Source organism: Equus przewalskii, chromosome 5 (genome assembly GCF_037783145.1).
Source record: "Equus przewalskii isolate Varuska chromosome 5, EquPr2, whole genome shotgun sequence".
Lineage (NCBI taxonomy): Eukaryota > Metazoa > Chordata > Mammalia > Perissodactyla > Equidae > Equus > Equus przewalskii.
The window spans coordinates 36513336-36532308 of NC_091835.1; the positions used below are offsets into that span (position 1 = coordinate 36513336).

The 18973-nt window shown below is 41.3% G+C and overlaps 1 protein-coding gene and 1 pseudogene across 4 annotated transcripts in view; one reads left to right on the plus strand and one right to left on the minus strand.

The window, feature by feature from the left end:
* Window positions 1-2707: 2707 nt before the first annotated feature.
* SLC2A3 (solute carrier family 2 member 3) overlaps window positions 2708-18973 on the plus strand; it is a 68702-nt gene continuing 52436 nt past the window's right edge. Inside the window, exons 1-2 of one of the 4 annotated variants that reach the window (XM_070620649.1) lie at window positions 2708-3146; window positions 5212-5289. In XM_070620649.1, the coding sequence (XP_070476750.1) occupies window positions 5269-5289 (21 nt within the window). In that variant the 5' untranslated portion in view covers window positions 2708-3146; window positions 5212-5268. Of the gene's footprint in view, window positions 4146-5211; window positions 5290-18973 lie in introns of all 4 variants that reach the window. The other 3 variants (XM_008528870.2, XM_070620651.1, XM_070620652.1) reach the window with 3 other exon arrangements.
* Window positions 12786-13434, minus strand: LOC139083517 (large ribosomal subunit protein uL23 pseudogene; annotated as a pseudogene).

The following is an 18973-nucleotide window of genomic DNA, read 5'->3' on the forward strand; positions in this document are numbered from 1 at the left end:
CTTTTTACGTTGTCACATAAAGACATTACGAACTATCGTCTACCATAACCATCATTTCATAAAATGAACATTTTTAACACCAAAAAGGTGGGAAGGTTATACTCTCAGAATTGAAGAACTGGATACATTTTTTTTTTTTGTAGTAGACTGGCCCTAAGCTAACATCTGTTGCCAAGCTGCTGCTTTTTTTTTTTCCTCCCCAAAGCCCCAGTACATAGCTGTATATCTTAGTTGTAGGTTATTCTAGTTTCTCTGTGTTTGACACTGCCACACCATGGCCTGATGAGTGGTACTAGGTCCGTGCCCAGGATCTGAACTGGAGAACCCTGGGCTCCCCAAGCAGAGTGCGAGAACTTAACCACTTGGCCACGGGGCCAGCCCTCACAACTGGATACGTTTAACTTCAAGAAAAATACTACCTTGTCCTTGCCTTTCTCAGTGAACACTTTGTTCCGGTGTGGCAGGGCTGTGAAACCACTGAAGTAGTATAAGGAAGAAACTACTTTCTTGCCCAGCCCTGCTTAAGACTTGCTGAATAACTTTGAACAAGGCACCTTACCACTGGGCTTTCATTTATTGCTAACTACAATTATATTACAAATAAATATTAACATTTAAGAAAGGAGAAGAAGGGGCCGGCCTGTGGCCAAGTGGTTGGGTTCGCGCACTCTGCTTTGGCAGCCCAGGGTTTCTCCAATTCAAATCCTGGGCACGGACATGACACCGCTCATCGAGCCATGCTGAGGCGGCGTCCCACATGCCACAACTAGAAGGACCCACAACTGAAAAATACACAACTGTGTACCGGGGGGCTTTGGGAGAAAAAGGAAAAAAAATCTTTAAAAAAGAAAGGAGAAGAAAAGATATGAAAGAAAGTTTCTAAAAGGAATATATAATAAGAAAAAATTGTTAATTAGAAAATAAGAAAGGCATTAGATTAGTGGACCTCTTGTTTCCCTTACAGTTCTAAAAGTCTATTATTTAACTTTTTTCTGAACTCCTAATAACCTTCCACCTGGACATCAGCTTGTAGACTCTACTTATGTCAACTAGTCCCTTTCAGCGACCCAAATTTAATAAAGAAAAGCACAGATTTTTTTTTTTTCATGTCACTCCTTTTGTTCAAAAGCATTACATGGCTACCAATTGTCAATAAAATATAATCCAAACTATTCAGCCTGGTATTCAAGGCCCTCCTCAACCTGGTCCTAACCCATATTTCCCACAATTTCCCCCCAAAAAACAACTGACATGACCTGAATAGGTGCCTTTATTTCTGTTACCCTTTCCCCCTGTTTCATTTCAACAAATATTTAGAGAGCTTATTGAGCATCCTCTATGTGCCAGAATTTGTGTCAGATACTTCAGCAAGTTCAAAGATGAATCAGGCTCAGCCTCTGCTAGAGTGACGGCCCATCCCAGGTGGCCCAGGACTATCTTGGATTTAGCACTAAAAGTCCCTCATCTCGGAAAACCCCTCAGTCCTGGGAGAACTGAGACAGCTGATCACCCTAGCCTCTGCCCACAAGAAATTATGAGGATCTTAAGATCCTTTCTAACTTAGAAACTCTGCCTGGATGCATATTCTTTTCCCCAACTTTCTTCCAAAGTAATTATTTTGGACTTCCCTAACAATTAGCTTACTATCAAAGACTATTCCCAAGCAATGACTTCTGTGTTTGTACCACCTTCTAGACTATGAACTCCTGGAAGGCAGAGCACCTTTCCAGGACTCCACAGTGCCTACTAGTGCCTTACATATAGTGACTATAAAATGAATGTATGTTGACGTGAATAGAGGAGAACTTGGACAAAATAATAGCTCAGGATTTTTTTTCTTAATTAAAAAGTTTTTAAAGTAAAACACGTATGGAAAAATATTCAGGTGGATGATTGTTTTTCCAAAATTAACAGCACCCAGACCAAGTCATAGAACACAGCATCCCTTCTGAGTCATGAACCCTCAAAGGGTAACCACAATCTAGATTTATGACACCATATGTTAGTTTTGCCTGGTTTTGACTTTTACATAAATGGAATCATTCACTGTGCTCTTTTGCACCTGATTTCTTTCACCAAACTTTGTGCGATTCATCCATATAGTTGCATGTCACTGTCGTACATTTGCTCTCATTGCTGTATAATATTCCCTTATGTGAATATACCAAATATATTTATCCATTCTTCTCTTAATAGACATTTAGGTTATTTCCAGTGTGAAGCTATTACATATACTGCTGAGATGAACACTCTAGTGTCTGTTTTTTGATGAACAGGTGTATGCATTTCTGTTGAGTATAAACCTAGGAGTGGAATTGTTGGGTCATAGCGTATATTCTGTTTTAATAAATAGCTAAATAGCTTTCCAGAGTGGTTGCACCATTTTGTCAATTTATACCCCCATTAACAGTGTATGAGAGTTCTGCATGTTCCACTTCCCCTCAGGTTTGGCATTCTCTCTTTCTTTCCTTTTCCTCCTCCTTCACTTTAGCTGTTCTGTCGGGTGTACAGTGGAATCTCATGTGGTTTAAATTTCGAGTTCCCAGATGACCAGTTGCACACCTTTTCCTGTGTTTATTGTTCACTGGGATATTCTCTTTGGGGAAGTGAAGGGTAGCCCTTTTTTTAAAATCTTTAACCCTTTACTAAAGCCCATGCTGTCATGGTGAAGCTCCAAATAATTCCAACCTAGGTTCAGGAGAGAACAGACTCGCCAAAACACCTTGGCATTCTGTCTCTTGGGGTCCCCCTCGCCTGGACAGCACCGACGAGGCAGGGGGAGACGACTTTTATTACTCCTAAAAGCAAAACTCTAGAGGGTGTTTTCCAAGAGGTGGAAGTAAAGAAAAGAAAAGAACTACTGGGTCCAAAAGAACTCCCAGAAACTGCCCTGGGCCATCTTGGCCCCGACTCCGGCCCGCCCGGCAGGGTATCTGGCGCACCATCTCCCGGGCTAGAAGGCGGTGAGGGGACGGGTATCTCTTAAAGCAGAAATGTTAACACCCTCTTAACGGCGACGTTGAGGATGGTGGGGCCCGGAACTGTTTCCCCGTGAAGGGTTCCCCGCCCGCCCGCCCGCCGGGAGCCGCCTGAGGGGCGCCGGGGGGACGCGCGGCGCGGCCGGCGCGGGTCGGTTAGCTGTGAAGGTGAGAAGTCGGGGGCTCGGCGGCCGGGAGTCGCGAGCGGGACCGCTGCTCGCACGCCGGGTGGGGGCTTGCGTCTCGCTGACGGAAGGAGCGGGATAAACCGAGTCACGTTTTCCTACCGCGTCAACGGATCTCTCAAAAAAGAACCCTCGGCATTTCGTAGCGGCGCGGGGGTCCTAACGGCTGCGCTGCGGGCCGGCGGAAGCGCGCTGGCGCCGGCTCTGTCACTGCCGGGCGCGGAGCAGCCGAGCGGCGTGGGTGGCCCCTGAGGTGGGCTGTTGAGCGGAGCCGCAGGGCCCAACCGCAGCTGCCGGCGCGGGCGGCGGGAGCGCGGCTGTCCCTGTGGCCGGCAGGTGGGAGGACGGCCCCAGAGCCGGGCGCCGGGCGAAGCGGGTGGGCCCCACAGCTGGGCTGGGCCGAGGGGCAGGGGTCCCGTGGCTCTGGAGAGACTAGCCGAGGGCCGCGGAGCGCGGGCGACGATAGCTGCGTTTCCTGAGCACCGCGGGGGCCCGAGCGCCCCCTGCTCCAGTGCTGGAGATCCCGCGGTGATCGAGATGCACAGAGGCCCTGCCCTCCTGGAGCCTGTATTCTCGGGAAGGGACAGACACGAAAACGCATAGACACGTAATAAAATGCCAGACGGTGATCCATCTTCTGAAGAAAATATACACTAGGGAATGGGGGGGGGGGGGACTGGTGTATTAAATTGAGGGGAGGGAGAGGGGAGGACCTGAGCAGCCCTTTCTGAGGAAGTGTCTTTGGACCAGAGACCTGAGGGAGTGGTCGAAGAATACTGCAGGCAGAGGGAACAGGACTGAGGAAGAGGGAACCGTGTTGCCTTTGAAAGATGTCCACCAGGGGTTTAAGTGCTGTGCAGACGAGATTAGCTTTGCAGGTTCTTGCAAGGTGAAAATTGGAATTTTCTTAGAAAATTATGGATCATTCATTCATTCAGCGCTGAATTCATTCGGGTACTTTATTCCTGAAATGTGAGAAAGGGTAAGCGCAAGTGCCCTTGGCAAATACTCTTTTAATTTTATCCCAGTTTAATACGTTGACTAAATTTAGAATTTCCATTGATTTTCAAGTAGAGTTCATCTGAGTTAATTTTGCAAATAACTAAGTAGCACCTCACCTTTTAAGAAAAGTATGTTTGTTTGAGTTAAAAGAATGGTGGGGTTGTTTTGATTTTGTTTTCTCCCAAATGGCAATGACCTAGAAGACAAGAATTAGCAGACAGAGGAAAGGAGAGCGATGAGGCTGGGGGTGGGAAGGTTGAAGAGAGAAATGAAAAGGAAAAGGTAATAAGGAGACCTGGAATAGTCAAAGCAGTGGTTTGTCCTAATTCTCCTCCGCCTCCTCATAAACTCAGGAAATAATACTGGTGCTTCAACATACAGCATCTCGGCTGATCCCCCAAACTATGCATCCAAGTCAGGAGAGCTGGTAGAGGAAGAAACAGACTCAGACTTGCTAACTGGTTGTGCAGAATCATGATTTCTGATTCCCCTGTAGCCCACTTAGCGGTTTAGGCAAAGGTGATTCTATGAGGAGGTGGCTTGCTTTAAATAGTTTAAATTTTATATGGCAAAATAAGCCACATTAAATCACAAAATTTTGTTTTATTTTTTAAATTATTTTATTGAAGTCATATTGGTTTATAACATTGTGTAAATTTCAGGTGAAATCGCAGAATTTTATAACAGCAAGATCACCTAATCCAGTCCCTGCTCATTTTGCTGATGGGCAAACTGCTCGGTAGTGACAGAGCAATGACTCAAAAATATAGAGGTTCTGTTTTCACCATATTCAGCCCTCATTTCTCTCCCCAGAACCCTTAACTTGATAAAATTCTTCCACTGACTACTGAACAAATGGAAGGAGCTCTGTTGAGGACCCCAGAATTGAGTTAGTCTAAGGCATCATTAGAATTATATGAGGTTTCACCTCCTTCCACAAGTATTTGTTGGTGTGGCCTTTGGCCAGGGGGCTAAGCCACAGCTTCTTGTCTCAAGGAGCTTAAGTAGATAGAGCACATAAATAACTAGCCAATTACAATTTACAGGAAGCAGTGCCTTGAAGACGAATTGGAGGGAGAGTCAATTCTTAGTATAGCAGAGAGATGGAGAGCAACAAACACAATGTGAGTATTAAGAATTTATATTAGATTGGTATCAAATTGTTTTGTGATGTTTATGTTAATAATCACATGCCTGTCGTCTTCCTAAATTTTTCTTGTTTTCATAATGTGTGACATAAGTGATGGTGGGAGAGACTGTTGCAGCCAATGGAGTTGGTACATCCCCACATTCTTTCTATTTACAATTAATTAGTATTTGCCATTTGTGGCATTTAGTGCTTTAATATTATCAAGAACAATAAGAATGATATCTGTGTTCAGCATTGTAATTGCAAACAGGCCTCGGTAAAATTATACACAACTGGTCTTGAGGGAATCTCCCTGAGAAAAGCCATGGCTGTATAGATGTGAAGAGTATTATATGAATGTGCACAATAATAAGAGCTATTCTTATAGAGCAGACTCTAGAGTGTAACTGAGTCATATTACTTGCAAAGCATGGCGATGAAGATCCACAAAAAGGTGTTAAGTAATGTATGAGCCTCTGGAATGGCATGGGGGTAGGGTAGGCATCCATCATCTGGTGGCTAAATTTCCTGAAGTCAAGGGTTTACCATGAGTGATCAATCTAGAAAGACTTTAAGTAAGCTTATTCTCTGGGAATTCACTAGTGTCTGAATGGCTGGCATCTCAGACTGCCCGATTTTCCCTGAACTTGTTGATGGTCATGCTAAGGGAAGCAGAGCAGGGGGAGCAATTGCTCTTCTTTAGCATGTTTTCCAGAAGATGGATCTTTTGGAAAATCTAAAAAGTCAACACATTTTTAAAAATGATATGTTTAGATAATTGTTAAGACTGCTTTGGAAAGACATTAGAGGAAGTACTGTAAGAGCAAGATATGAGATAGAAATTAGTCAAAGAGTGATCGTTTTTTTAAATGTCTTTATTCTTCCACCAATCAAGAGCAAAGATTCTGTGCCCCCTGCCCAACCCAGTTCCCCACGAGGCTCTCCTTGTTGCATATTCATTTAATTTAATAACTAGATTTTACTACTTAAGAGTAGGAGTAACTTTGTTTTCCATTTCAAAAATCATAGGATAGTCTACCTGTATTATTTGTGGGCTTGCCAATTATGCCAACCTTATCATTATTAAGATATCGTATATCATTGTTGTTTTATTTAAAAGGAAGTACATGTCTGTGAAACATTCCAATAACACAGAAATTAAAGAACAAAGTCCCCTGAATTTTGATGGGACTTAAGGATCAGTGAAGATTCAAGATGGTTGTTGCTGTTGTTACTGGCGTTACAAACAGTGATTTTACTTTTGACAAGGCCATTTTGACATAGCCAGATATATGTGGCTGTGAAAGTTTGTCCTATTTCATACCTATTAGCCAGACACTATAATTAGCCCTTTGGATGTCCATCTTTGCCAATTATTGTGACAATTAAGTTAGGTAATATATTCTAAGCACTTAGCAAAGTATTTGGCATATAGAAGATGTTAAATACTTGGGAATTTATTATTATTTACATACATTGATTTGTGAGGCAGCTATTATTATCTGACATCAAGGTTTAAGATCTTGAGATAAATTTTCAAGGTCACACAGTGACTACTAGAGCTGGCCTATGACTGATACCAAAACTCTGTTTCCTCTTCTCTTCTACATTGTTCCCCTAGTAGACAGATCAAGAGGTTCAGAATTTAAGAGAAATCAGGAGAAATCAGTTATAGTGTGAAAAAGATAACCTGCATTGTTATCCACCCATTGGATTTCAGCTCAGGTTCAAGAGGACATCAGGAAGGAATACAGAGTTAGAAACAAATCTAAAGACTTTTAAACTTCTTTACTCTCTGGTTCTCTGTAGCTCCTCAGCTTGCTATTTTAGGGAATACCATGGAGGTAAAGTGACACATAAACATCACTTACACAAATCATGATGGGAATCAGACATATTGTTCTTTTATTCAAGTATTATTCCTCTAACAAAATAATTTATGGGATAATAAGTAGGATTTTTTTCCTAGAAAGATGTGGTAATTCTGTATGACTCATTTATTCATTCAAATATTTCTTGAGTGCTATTATATGACAGGCACTATTGGTGCCAGGGACAGCCCTCATGGAGCTTACATTCTAGTGAAGAAAATGATAAATTCTATGAAGAAAAATAAAGCAAGGTAAGGGCATAGAGGGTGAAATTGGGGGGAGGGTTGCGTATTCTAAATAATGTGGTCAGGGAAGGCCTCTCTAAGGTACATTTGAGCAGAAACCAGAATGACAATGATCTGGGAAAAGAGTGTTTCAGACAGTGGGAAGAGCATATATAAAGGCCCTGGATTAGAGCAACAGGTCAGCAAACTCTGTTATAAAGAGCCAAATAGTACATATTTTAGGCTTTGTGGACCATATGGTCTCTGTTAGAACTATTCAACTCTGCTGTTACAAGTTAATGCAGATGCAGACATTATGTAAACAAATGGGCTTGGTTGTGTTACAGTGAAACTTTATTTACAAAATGAGCAGAGGCCCGACATCAAAAGCACCAGCCGTAAAAAGAAAAATAGATAAATTCGGCCTTACAAAACTAAAAAGCTTTTACTCTATGAAAGATTCTAGGTGAAAAGACAGACTATGGAGAAAATATTTGCAAACCACATAATGACAAAGAATTTGCATCTAGAAAATAAAAAGCCCTCTCAAACTCAACAGTAAACTGTAATCAGAACAGTGTGGTATTAGCATAAGGATAGACATATAGATCAGTGGAATAGAATTGAGAATCCTGAAATAAACCTCATGTGTCTATGTTCAGCGATTTTCAATAAAGATGCCAAGGCCATTCTCTGGAGAAAGAATAGTCTTTTCAATAAATGGTGTAGGAACAACTGCATAGCCATATGCAAAAGAGTGAAGTTAGACCGTTTCCTCACCCCATACACAAAAATTAACTGAAAATGGACCAAAGACCTAAAAGTAAGAGGTAAAACCATAAAGCTCTTAGAAGGAAACAAAGATGTAGGCCTTTGTGATCTTGAATTAGACAGTGATTTCTTAGATATGACACCAAAAGCATGAGCAACAAATGAAAGAATAGATACATTGGATATAATCAAGATTAAAAGCTTTTATGCTTCAAAGGACACCATCAAAAAAGTGAAAAGACAACCCACAGAATGGGAGATAATTTTGGCAAATCATGTACATGGTAAGAAACTTGTATCTAGAATATATAAAGACTATTCTGATTCAATAATAAAAGACAACCCAATTAAAAAATGGGCAAAGGATCCATGTAGACATTTCTCAGAAGAAGACATACAAATGATCAGTAAGCACATGAAAAGATGCTCAGTGTCATTAGCCGTTGTTCTTGTTAGTGCCATTGAGTCGATTCCAACTGTTAGCAATGCTGTGTACAGCAGAGCTGAACCCTGCCTGATCTTTGCACCATCCTCTCATCTTCCAGCACTATATCAGACAATGCTGTGCTGCTGTTCATGGGGCTTTCATGGCCAATTTTTTCATAAGTGCGTGACCAGGTCCTTCTTCCTAGTCTGTCTTAGTGTGGAAGCTCTGTTGAAACCTGCCCACCATGTGTGACCCTCCTGGTATTTGAAATACTGGTGACATAGCTTTCAGCATCATAGCAACATGCAGCTGCCATAGTATGACAACTAACAGACAGGTGGTGCATTTCTCTGACTAGGAATTGAACCCAGGCTACGGCGGTGAGAGTGGCGAATCTTAACCGCTAGACCACCAGTGCTGGGTATCATTAGCTACTAGCGAAATGCAAATCACAACCACAGTGAGATGTTACTTCACACTCACTAGATTGTCTATAACTGAAAATACAAACATTGAAAAGTGTTGGCAAGGATATGGAGAAATTGGAACTCTCATACACTGGTAGTAGAAAGGTAAAATGATACAGCTGCTTTGGAAGAATAGTCTGACAGTTCTTCAAAAGGTTAAACATGGAATTACCATATGACCCAGCAATTCCACTCCTAGGTATATACCCAGGAGAAATGAACACATATGTCCGCGTAAAAACTTGTACTTGAGTGCTCATAGCAGCATTATTCCTAATACTGGAAACAACCCAAATGTCCGTCAACTGAAGATTGGATAAATAAAATGTGATATATCCATACAATGGAATGTTATTTAACAATAAAAAGAAGTAGAGTACTGATACATGCTACAACATGGATGAACCTTGAAAACAATACACTGAGAAAAACAAGCCAGATACAAAAGACCACATATTATATGATTCCATTTATATGAAATGTCTGGAATAGACAAATCCATAAAGATAAAAAGTAGATTACTGGTTGCCTAGGGCTGGGAGTTTGGAGGAAATAAGAGAGTGACTGTTTATGGGTACAGAGTTTCTTTTTCAGGTGATAATATTGTTCCAAAATTGATTGTGATACTGGCTGCACAATTCTGTGAATATATTAAAAAAACTCGAATTGTCCACTTTAAATGGGTGAATTGTATAGTATGTGATTTATATCTCAATAAAGCTGTTATTAATAAAAAACACAACAGTTAAAAAAATGGGGAAAGACATGAACAGACATTTCACTGAGGAAGATATATAGAGGACAAATAAGCACATGAAACAATGCTCAACATCATTAGCTACTAGGGAAATGCAAATTAAAACCGCAATAAGATATAACTTTGGAATGGCTAAAATGAAAGATAATGCTAACGCCATTTGCTGGTGAGGATGCAGAGAAACTGGATTATTCATATGTTAACGGTGAAAATGTAAAATGGTACAGCCACTCCAATAAAGAATATGAGTTTCTGGGGCTGGCCCTGTGGCTGAGTGGTTAAGTTCGCACGCTCCACTTTGCGCCCAGGGTTTTGCAGGTTCGAGTCCTGGGCGTGGACATGGCACCACTCAACAGGCCATGCTGAGGCAGGCATTCCACATGCCACAACTAGAAGGACCCACAACTAAAAGTACACAACTATGTACCGGGGGGCTTCGGGGAGAAAAAGGAAAAATAAAATCTTAAAAAATAAATATGAGTTTCTTTCTAAACTAAACATGCACTTACCGTATGACCCAGCAGTTGCACGCTTGGGCATTTATCCCAGAGAAATAAATACATAATCATACAAAAACCTGTACTTGAGGGTTCATAGCAGCTTTATTCATCATACCCTGAAACTAGAAGCAACCCAGTTGTCCTTTAATAGATGATAGTTAAACTATGGTACATTCAATATACCACAGAATACTACTCAGTAATAAAAAGGAACAAACTATTGATACATACATGAGGGTGGAGCCTTCATGAATGGGATTAGTGCCTTTATAAGAAGAAGCCAGAGAGCTAGCTTGCTCTTTCTCCACCATGTGAGGATATAATGAGAAGATGGCTCTGTAAACCAGGAAGAGGACCTTCACCAGAACCCAACCATGGTGGCACCCTGATGTTGGACTTCCAGACTTCAGGACTGTGAGAAATAAATGTTTGTTGTTAAGTAACCCAGTCTATGGTATTCTGTTGTAGCAGCCCAAACTAAGATAGGTCCCATTTATATGACACTTGTAACATGACAACTTTGTAGAGATGGAGGACAGATTAATGGTTGCCACTGGTTGGAATTGAGGGAGAGAAATCGCTGTAAAAGGGAAGCTGGGGGATTCTCCTTTTTTTTGGAGATATCCTTCTGATAGAACTCTTCTGTATCTTGGTGTGATGATGGTCATATGAATCTACACATGAAATAAAATTGTGTAGAACTAAACACATACACACGAATAAGTGCATGTAAAGCTGGTAACGTCTGAATAAGATGAGTGGATTGATCAGTATCAATTTCCTGGTTGAGATGATGTATGTTATGCAAGATGTTGCTACTAGGGGAAACTGGGTGAAGAGTATGTAGGATCTCAGTATTATTTCTTAGAACTATATGTGAATCTATAATTATCTCAAAATAAAAAGTTAATAAAAACAACAACAATAAAAAACAGGTGGCAGGCTGCATTTGTCCCACAGGCCATTCAAAGAACGGCAAGGAAGGAATGTGGTGCATCAAGGAGAAGAGTTGTAGGAAATGAGGTTGGGGAGGCAGCCCAGAGCCAGATCATGTAAGGCCTAGTAGTCCATGGTGAAATGTTTAATTTTTTTTTTTCTAGATATGAAGGTAGGTCACTGGAAGGGTTTTGACTAGGGGAGAAATAAGCAGATTTACGGGGAGGGGTTTGGGGAAGGAAGATTGGCCCTGAGCTAACATCTGTTGCCAATCTTCCTCATTTTGCTTGAGGAAGATTGTCTCTGAGCTAACATCTGTGCCAGTCTTCCTCTCTTTTGTATGTGAGATGCCACCACAGCATGGCTTGATGAGTGGTGTGTAAGTCTGTGCCCAGGATCCGAACCTGCAAACTTCAGGCTGCTGAAGCAGAGCACACGAACTTAACCACTCTGCCCCCAGGCTGGCCCCAGATTTATGTTTTTAAGAGAGAACTGTTCCTGTCTGTTGGAGAATGAACGGTGTGGGGGCAAATTTAGAAGCAGAGAGATGAGTTATCGGATATCATATTGGCAGAGAGAGTAATGACTTGGGCGAAGGTGGTAGTAAAGGGTAGTAAAAGCAGTCAGATTCAGCAGGCAGGACATGCTAATGAATTGGACATGAGATGTTAAGGTAATACAGAAATCAATACTAGTTCCTCTGTTTTTAGCTTAAGCAATTGAGGTAGGAAAATTAGAGGAAGAACAAGTTAGCAGAGGAGTAGAACAGGAGCCTGGTGCGCTCCTGGGTACTTCTCCATGTGGAGACATCCAAGTGTGTGGCTTAGAGACCAGGTCCAAGCTGTAGACAGATTTAATATAGGTGGTATTTAAAGCCATGGACCTAGAGGAGACAACCCAGGGAGTGAGTGTATATGGAAAAGAATTTTAAGGATTGAACTTTGGGGACACCCCAGCATTTAGAAATGCTGAGCAAAGGCAAGAAGATAAACTAGAAACCAGGACAGGTTGGCATATCAAAAGCCAAGGGAAGAAATATATTTGAACAAGGAAGGAGTGATCAGTTTTGTCAGATGTTTTTGAGTGGTTGAGTAAGGATAGAGAATTGGTCATTGGATTTGGTGAGATGGAGTTTGTTGATAACCTTGACAGAAGTAGTTCAAATACAGCAGGAGGGACAAAAGCCTAATTGGAGTAGGTTTAATAGAGAATGCTTTAAGGAGCTGGAGGAATTTTACTTTAAAGGAGCAGAGATCTAGGGTGCTAATCTTGAGAAGGACTTAAGAGCAAGAGAAGAATTATTTCTTTCATTTCTGTGAAGCAATATATGTATTATAAGAATTTTTTTTTTTTCTTAAAGATTGGCACCTGAGCTAACAACTGTTGCCAGTCTTCTTCACCCCTACCCCTGAATCCCCCGAGTACCTAGTTGTATATTTCTTAGTTGTGGGTCCCTCTAGTTGTGGCATGCAGGACACTGCCTCAGCATGGCCTAATGAGTGGTGCAATGTCCGTGCGCAGGATCCAAACCAGCGAAACCCTGAGCCGCCGAAGCGGAGTGTGCAAACTTAACCATTCAGCCACGGGGCCGGCCCAATATAAGAATTTTTTTATGGTGAAAAAATTTATATTTAGAATTAGCCAAGTGGACTCAGTTTAGATGATCCCAGTTTTGTTGGCAACATCCAAAGCATCACAGTCAGGAGCCAGTTGAACGTATGCCCTCTTCTCTCCATTAGGCCTGATAAGGGTGTTGACCTGGCCACGTCAGTGTCATAGAGCTTCTTCACAGCCTGTGTGATCTAGTGCTTGTAGGCCCGGACATCCACAGTGAACTCAAGTGTGTTGTTGTCTTCTATTTTCTTCATAGCTGACTCAGTGGTCAGGGGGAACTTGATGATGGCGTAGTGGTCAAGCTTTTTTTCCTGCTGGTGTTCTTCCAAGGATATTTGAGCTGCCTTCAGAACTGCGGTGTGTAGACACCTTTCAGTCCTGCTTTCTTGGCCTTCAGAGCCTTTGCTTTGGCTTCAGCTTTGGGAGGAGCAGGGGCTTCCCTCTTCGCTTTCAGTACCATCTTCATGAAAAAGGCAAGAATTTTTTAAATGAAGACCTTGATAACCACCAATCTGCTCAAAAAATAGAATCTTACAGGTGTTGTAAGATTCTCGTCTAGCTTCTCACCATGCCATAGTATTCACTTTTCTGAATTTTGTCTTTATCTAAGGGAAAGTCTTAGTCTTGTTAGGAGGTATTATGATATGGATCTAGGAGAAAGGGAAAAGTTGATGATATACGGGAAATACTTTTAGGATAAAATTTTTTAGTAAGGTGAGAGGGAAAGGAATCCAGTTCTCTGGTGGAAGGGCTGACCTTAGGAGAAGGGGGGCAGGAGACTTCATCCACTGCAACAGGGAGGAAGCTCAGTCTGTGGATACTGATACAGCAAGTGAAGTAGGAAGATAAGGAATTTCTCTTCTTTAGTTTTTCAATGAAATTATCAGCTGAGAGTGAAAAAAGAAGAGGAGATCTTGGAAATTTGAGGAGAGTGGAAAAGATGTGAAATTGTTTTCTTGGAGAGTAGGGAGTGAATTGATTTGGGAAAATAAAGCTTTACAGAACAGTGCTGAGTGCCCACTTGAGATTAGCACCCTAAATGTCTTGTGAAACCAGTTAGCACAGTTGGGGATTTTTCTCCAGCTATGTTTCTTTAGTTATTGAGTGCAAGCAAGCAGAGTAAGTAGAGTTGGATTTAACCAAGAATTGGGATTTTACCAAGGAATACAAAAGAAGGAAAAGAAGTGCCAGGGAGTTCCAAGTTTATGCAAAGGAGCGTTTAGAGTGATGAGTCAAGGAATTGAAGCTGGGTGATGTGGAAAGTAAAAATAGAAGGGTGATGGGCAGCGAAAATTGATAGGGTTAACAGCTTAGAAATCCTGCTTGTGTCAAGAAATTGTTGAAGAGGAGGTGATGGTCAGTGTGAGATGCAAGAAAACAGGTTTTGGACGGAGTGCATTTATTATTAATGGGCAAAGCTGGGGTATCATCATGGGAATAAATGACTGAGGTGGGCTGGAAGACAAGATGATTGGAAATGAGTGGACAAGGAGCAGAGAGGCCAGTGTATGGGATGAGTTGTTTCCACTGGTGACAAAGTCACCAGGAATGATGACAGTATGAGTGGTGTAACCGAGAGAGTGAGTCAGGTTTTAAAATTTCCAGAGAATGAGGGGAAGTGACCCAGGAGATCAGCAGATGATTGCAGTATGCTGATGGCATGTACTTCGAAGGAGCTGAGTTTTTGAGGGACTAGAGGATGAGAAAGAGTTTGGAATAGGCAGTGAGGAGCTCATAAAAGGTACGAATGAAATGCTGAACCTACTTGGTGGTACTTTTAGAGTATTCCGACTTGAGGTACTCTGACTTGTAAGGTCAGAAAGGGGATCATGGAGGGGGAAGTGACATTTACGCTGTACTTTGAAAGATGAAAAGAATTTTGAGAGAAACAGATTTAGAAAGATATTTCTAGCCAGAGAAAATACTATTACTAAGGAAGAAGGAGCTAACACTGTTGGTTCCGCCCACAACTGGTGCTTTTGCAAATCTGCCTTCTGGCTTTTTGCTAGGTTGCCAAGAGCATCCTGGTGTTGCCAGATCTCTTTAACAGTCGGCCACTAGGTGGTGGCAGTGTATGTCTGTGAGGCACCCTTCCTAGTACTGTGTGATTGTGGGGAAATGAGAATCTAGCCACAGCTGTTGCTGGGGTGAGGCAAGTGATGTGTATTGGTGTATTTTGTTAGGCCTAAAAGTGTTGTCATGGTCCTAGCAATGAAGTTGCAAAGCCCTCAAGAGAAGAAAATAAACTTGAGAACCTTTAGGCAAAAGTTCAAGAAATAGATAAAAGGAAAGGAAGCAGTCTCAGGGTAGGGTATGATGGGGTATAAAAAGCGAAGGCCGAAAGAAGGAACCACAAGGAAAGGAAGAGACTTGCAGACTTGTGGGTGTAGGGTGGGGAATGGGCACCAGAGCAATACTGAAGGAAAGATAGAAGCAGTGATCTTTTTTTTTTTCTTGTTTGTTTACTCACAAAATAATTTTGGAAAACTATGTAACCCCCTCACACATTTTCAAGTTGACATCTAAAATCAATTTTCTTATATTTAAATAGCTTCCAGGGACTAATTTCTCCTGTCTAATGTATCACATACATGTTTTCAGGGCCACTGCTAGCCTTTCGGGTGCCTTTGTGCCAATTAGAAAAAGGCATCCCTCTGGGGAAAAGCAGAGTGGACAAGTTTTCTAGGGATGGTAGCCTTGTGCAAAGAAAAAGGTGTCTCTCCTTCTGGCTGAGGAGCAGAGTCTGGCCAGTGGATTGAGGGCTGTGTTTCAGCCTCTACTTACCCCAAAAAAGTGCACTACTAGGTTTCAGCCCCCTCTTGCCCCCTAAACTGCACAACCATACACAGAGGCCTTGTAGTCTTTTTTTTTTAGCCTTTGAATACAGACAGCTCATTCAATTTGTGCAAATGTAAATTAAATGTCAATGCCATTTCTTCATTGGTAAACCAAATCAGACTTCCTTTCTGTCAGAAAAAATCTGACTTCCTTTTTTATTTTAAATAAAAATGTTAAGGGGCTGGCCCCGTGGCCGAGTGGTTAAGTTCGCACGCTCCGCTGCAGGCGGCCCAGTGTTTCGTTGGTTCGAATCCTGGGCGCGGACATGGCACTGCTCATCAAGCCACGCTGAGGTGGCGTCCCACATGCCACAACTAGAAGGACCCACAACGAAGAATATACAACTGGACCCACAACGAAGAATATACAACTATGTACCAGGGGGCTTTGGGGAGAAAAAGGAAAAAAATAAAATCTTTAAAAAAAAAAAACAAATTTTAAGATATGTCTCCCTGTGCCAACCATCTTATTTAATTCTAAGACATACAGATGCTATGGAACTTTGCTTAGGGTTTCTTTACCAGTTGATGCTTCTAAAAGCTTAGCACACTTAAGAGTCACTTGGAAGGCTTCGTAATACCGATTTCTTGGTCCCGCCCTGGAGAGATTCTGACTCAGCAGGTCTAAGATGGAGCTGAAAGTTTGCATGTCTGCCAAGCTTCCAGGAGATGGTGATGTTGCTCATCCTAGTAGTGGATAAAATAAGGCGCTGCCCACTTTAATATTTCCCATTAATGCCATGTTGTCTGTCACAGCACTCTCCCTCAGGAGCTGTGCACTCTCAAATTGTGTATATTGCACCATAATAAAAAATTAAGATTGGTTACAAATAAGCTTTTCTTTTGCAAAGTGGGAGAAAGTAGTGAAAAGGAAGGTGGGAAAGAAAAAGGAGCAAACCACACACATTCTTAAGAAAAACAATTTTAGGAAAGAAAACACATGAAAGTTGAAGATCTGGAAAATTACTTATTAAAAACGGGTTGGGGGAGGGTTGACTAAGTCGAGTATAGAGGATTTTTAGGGCAGGGAAACTACCGCGTGATACTGTGTATGTATATACGTATGATACTATGATGGTAGATAACGAGTCATCATGCATTTGTCTAAACACGTAGAACAACACCAAGAGTAAATCCTAATGTAAATTATGGACTTTGAGCGATAATGATGTGCCAATGTAGGTTCATCAACCGTAATAAATGTACTACTCTGGTGGGGAATGTTGATAATGAATCTTTAAAAAAAAAAAAAAAAGATACTTCAGTTTGAAGGGTACTGGATAAAAAAAGTGACCAAAGTAGTCAAAATTTCACGTTAGATTTTACACTAAAAAATGTAAAATTGTGTGCAAAATGGTAGGGCTAATGTAAATACAAAGAAATTTTTTTGAATCTACTTCATGTTATTAGGTTGGTGCATTAAGAAGGAGTATTTGTGGATTGGAAGGAACCATGGTAAATGTTTAGAGTAAAGAATGCATCATCACCTGATTAAGGAGAATATGAAGCTGTGGGTGTTTTACATGACCTATTTAGGTTTCTTCTTATGGTCACAATATTACCGATAAAAGACCTGTGGGGAGCAAAGGGTGCCAGTCTTCAGAAATCAGATAGGAACTGAAATTGATGTAACTTTCTCAAGAGGATGTAAAGATAGGTTGCCTAACGTCCAGAGTGAAAATTAAGGGATTACCCTGGGAAGTGGTGAAGTCATTTTACTGGGCAAATGACATTCATTGATTTCCCAAGCTACACATATGTAAAGAGACATGCCTTTGAGGAAAGTCTGCCCGTGGGATGAGCTATTGCATGACCTCTGGTTCAAGGAATCCTCACTTTCTGTACTGTGTGGGACTCAGTGCAGTATCAAGTTAGTACTTTATAATGTGCAAAGAACTTTAACATATGTTATTTAATCTTCCCAATAAATCGATGCCTATCACCATTCTACAGACCTAAACTTTAAAGCACAACTCAGCCAAGGTCATACAATTTGTAATAGGCCGTTCACTTTATACCAAAAATTCTTTCTGACATCTGCAGTTGCCCAATATAAAGCCAGTTCTTTGTGTTAATGGAAGCTACTGTATGACTAAACCACAATAATTTATGACTTTTTCAATATCCACTAGCAGATTTTCTTTTCTAATTATGTTTCAGCCAGTGCTAAGTATTTTTTCATTTCTGTAGCTAAGACAGATGGACAGCAGAGAAAATGAACCACAAGTAGCTGGGTGACTGGGATTTAACTTTTATATGGACAATCTACACGTGAATAATAGAAAATTATCCATATCATATCCCTTAGCTTAAGGAGAAGGCAAAAAGAACTTTTATTTATTGATATTGTATTAGGTACTTTTTCCACTTAATCTGATTTAATCCTCCTAATAACCTATGAGATGGAAAAGAACGTCAGCTACCTCTTTTTTTCCCCCTGAGGAATATTAGCCCTCAGCTAACGTCTGTGCCACTCTTTCTCTATTTTTTATGTGGGTAGTCACCACAGCATGGCTCATGAGTAGTGTAGGTCCACGCCTGGGCTCCAAACCCGTGAACCTGGGCCTCTAAAGCAGAACATGGTGAACTCAACCACTATGCCACAGGGTCAGCCCCTAGCTGTCTCTTTTTAGACCTTGTTTAGGGTTGCCAGATAAAATAGTTTTTTGGTATAGGTGTGTCCCAAACATTGCATTAGATATATTTACTAAAAAAAGTGTTCATTGTTTATCTGAAATTCAAATTTAATAACATTCTGTTTGTTTGTTTGTTTCTCCTAAATCTGGCAACTCTGCCTGTTTCTTTTATCCTTCATATTAAGAATAAATTAACTTTTCTTCAAAATACATTGCACATCTTAAACAGATTGCCCAGCTAATACTCTTGTTTTACTGCTACTGTTTGGATTGTAAGAGGACCCAAAAGAGGCAAAAGGTTGTTAATGTTTTGGGTAACTTTTACAGGAATCTACTGAAGGAACTGTAGGAAATCCCAGAAATTTAACTTGTACTATTCCCAGATTTATCTGTGAGTCTCAAATCCTCAGTCCTAATTTTAATTAAGAATTATTTAGGGGGCAGCCTGGTGGCACAGCAGTTAAGTGCGCACATTCTGCTTCTCGGCAGCCCGGGGTTTGCCAGTTCAGATCCTGGGTGCAGACATGGCACTGCTTGGCAAAAGCCATGCTGTGGTAGGCGTCCCACATATAAAGTAGAGGAAGATGGGCATGGATGTTAGCTCAGGGCCAGTCTTCCTCAGCAAAAAGAGGAGGATTG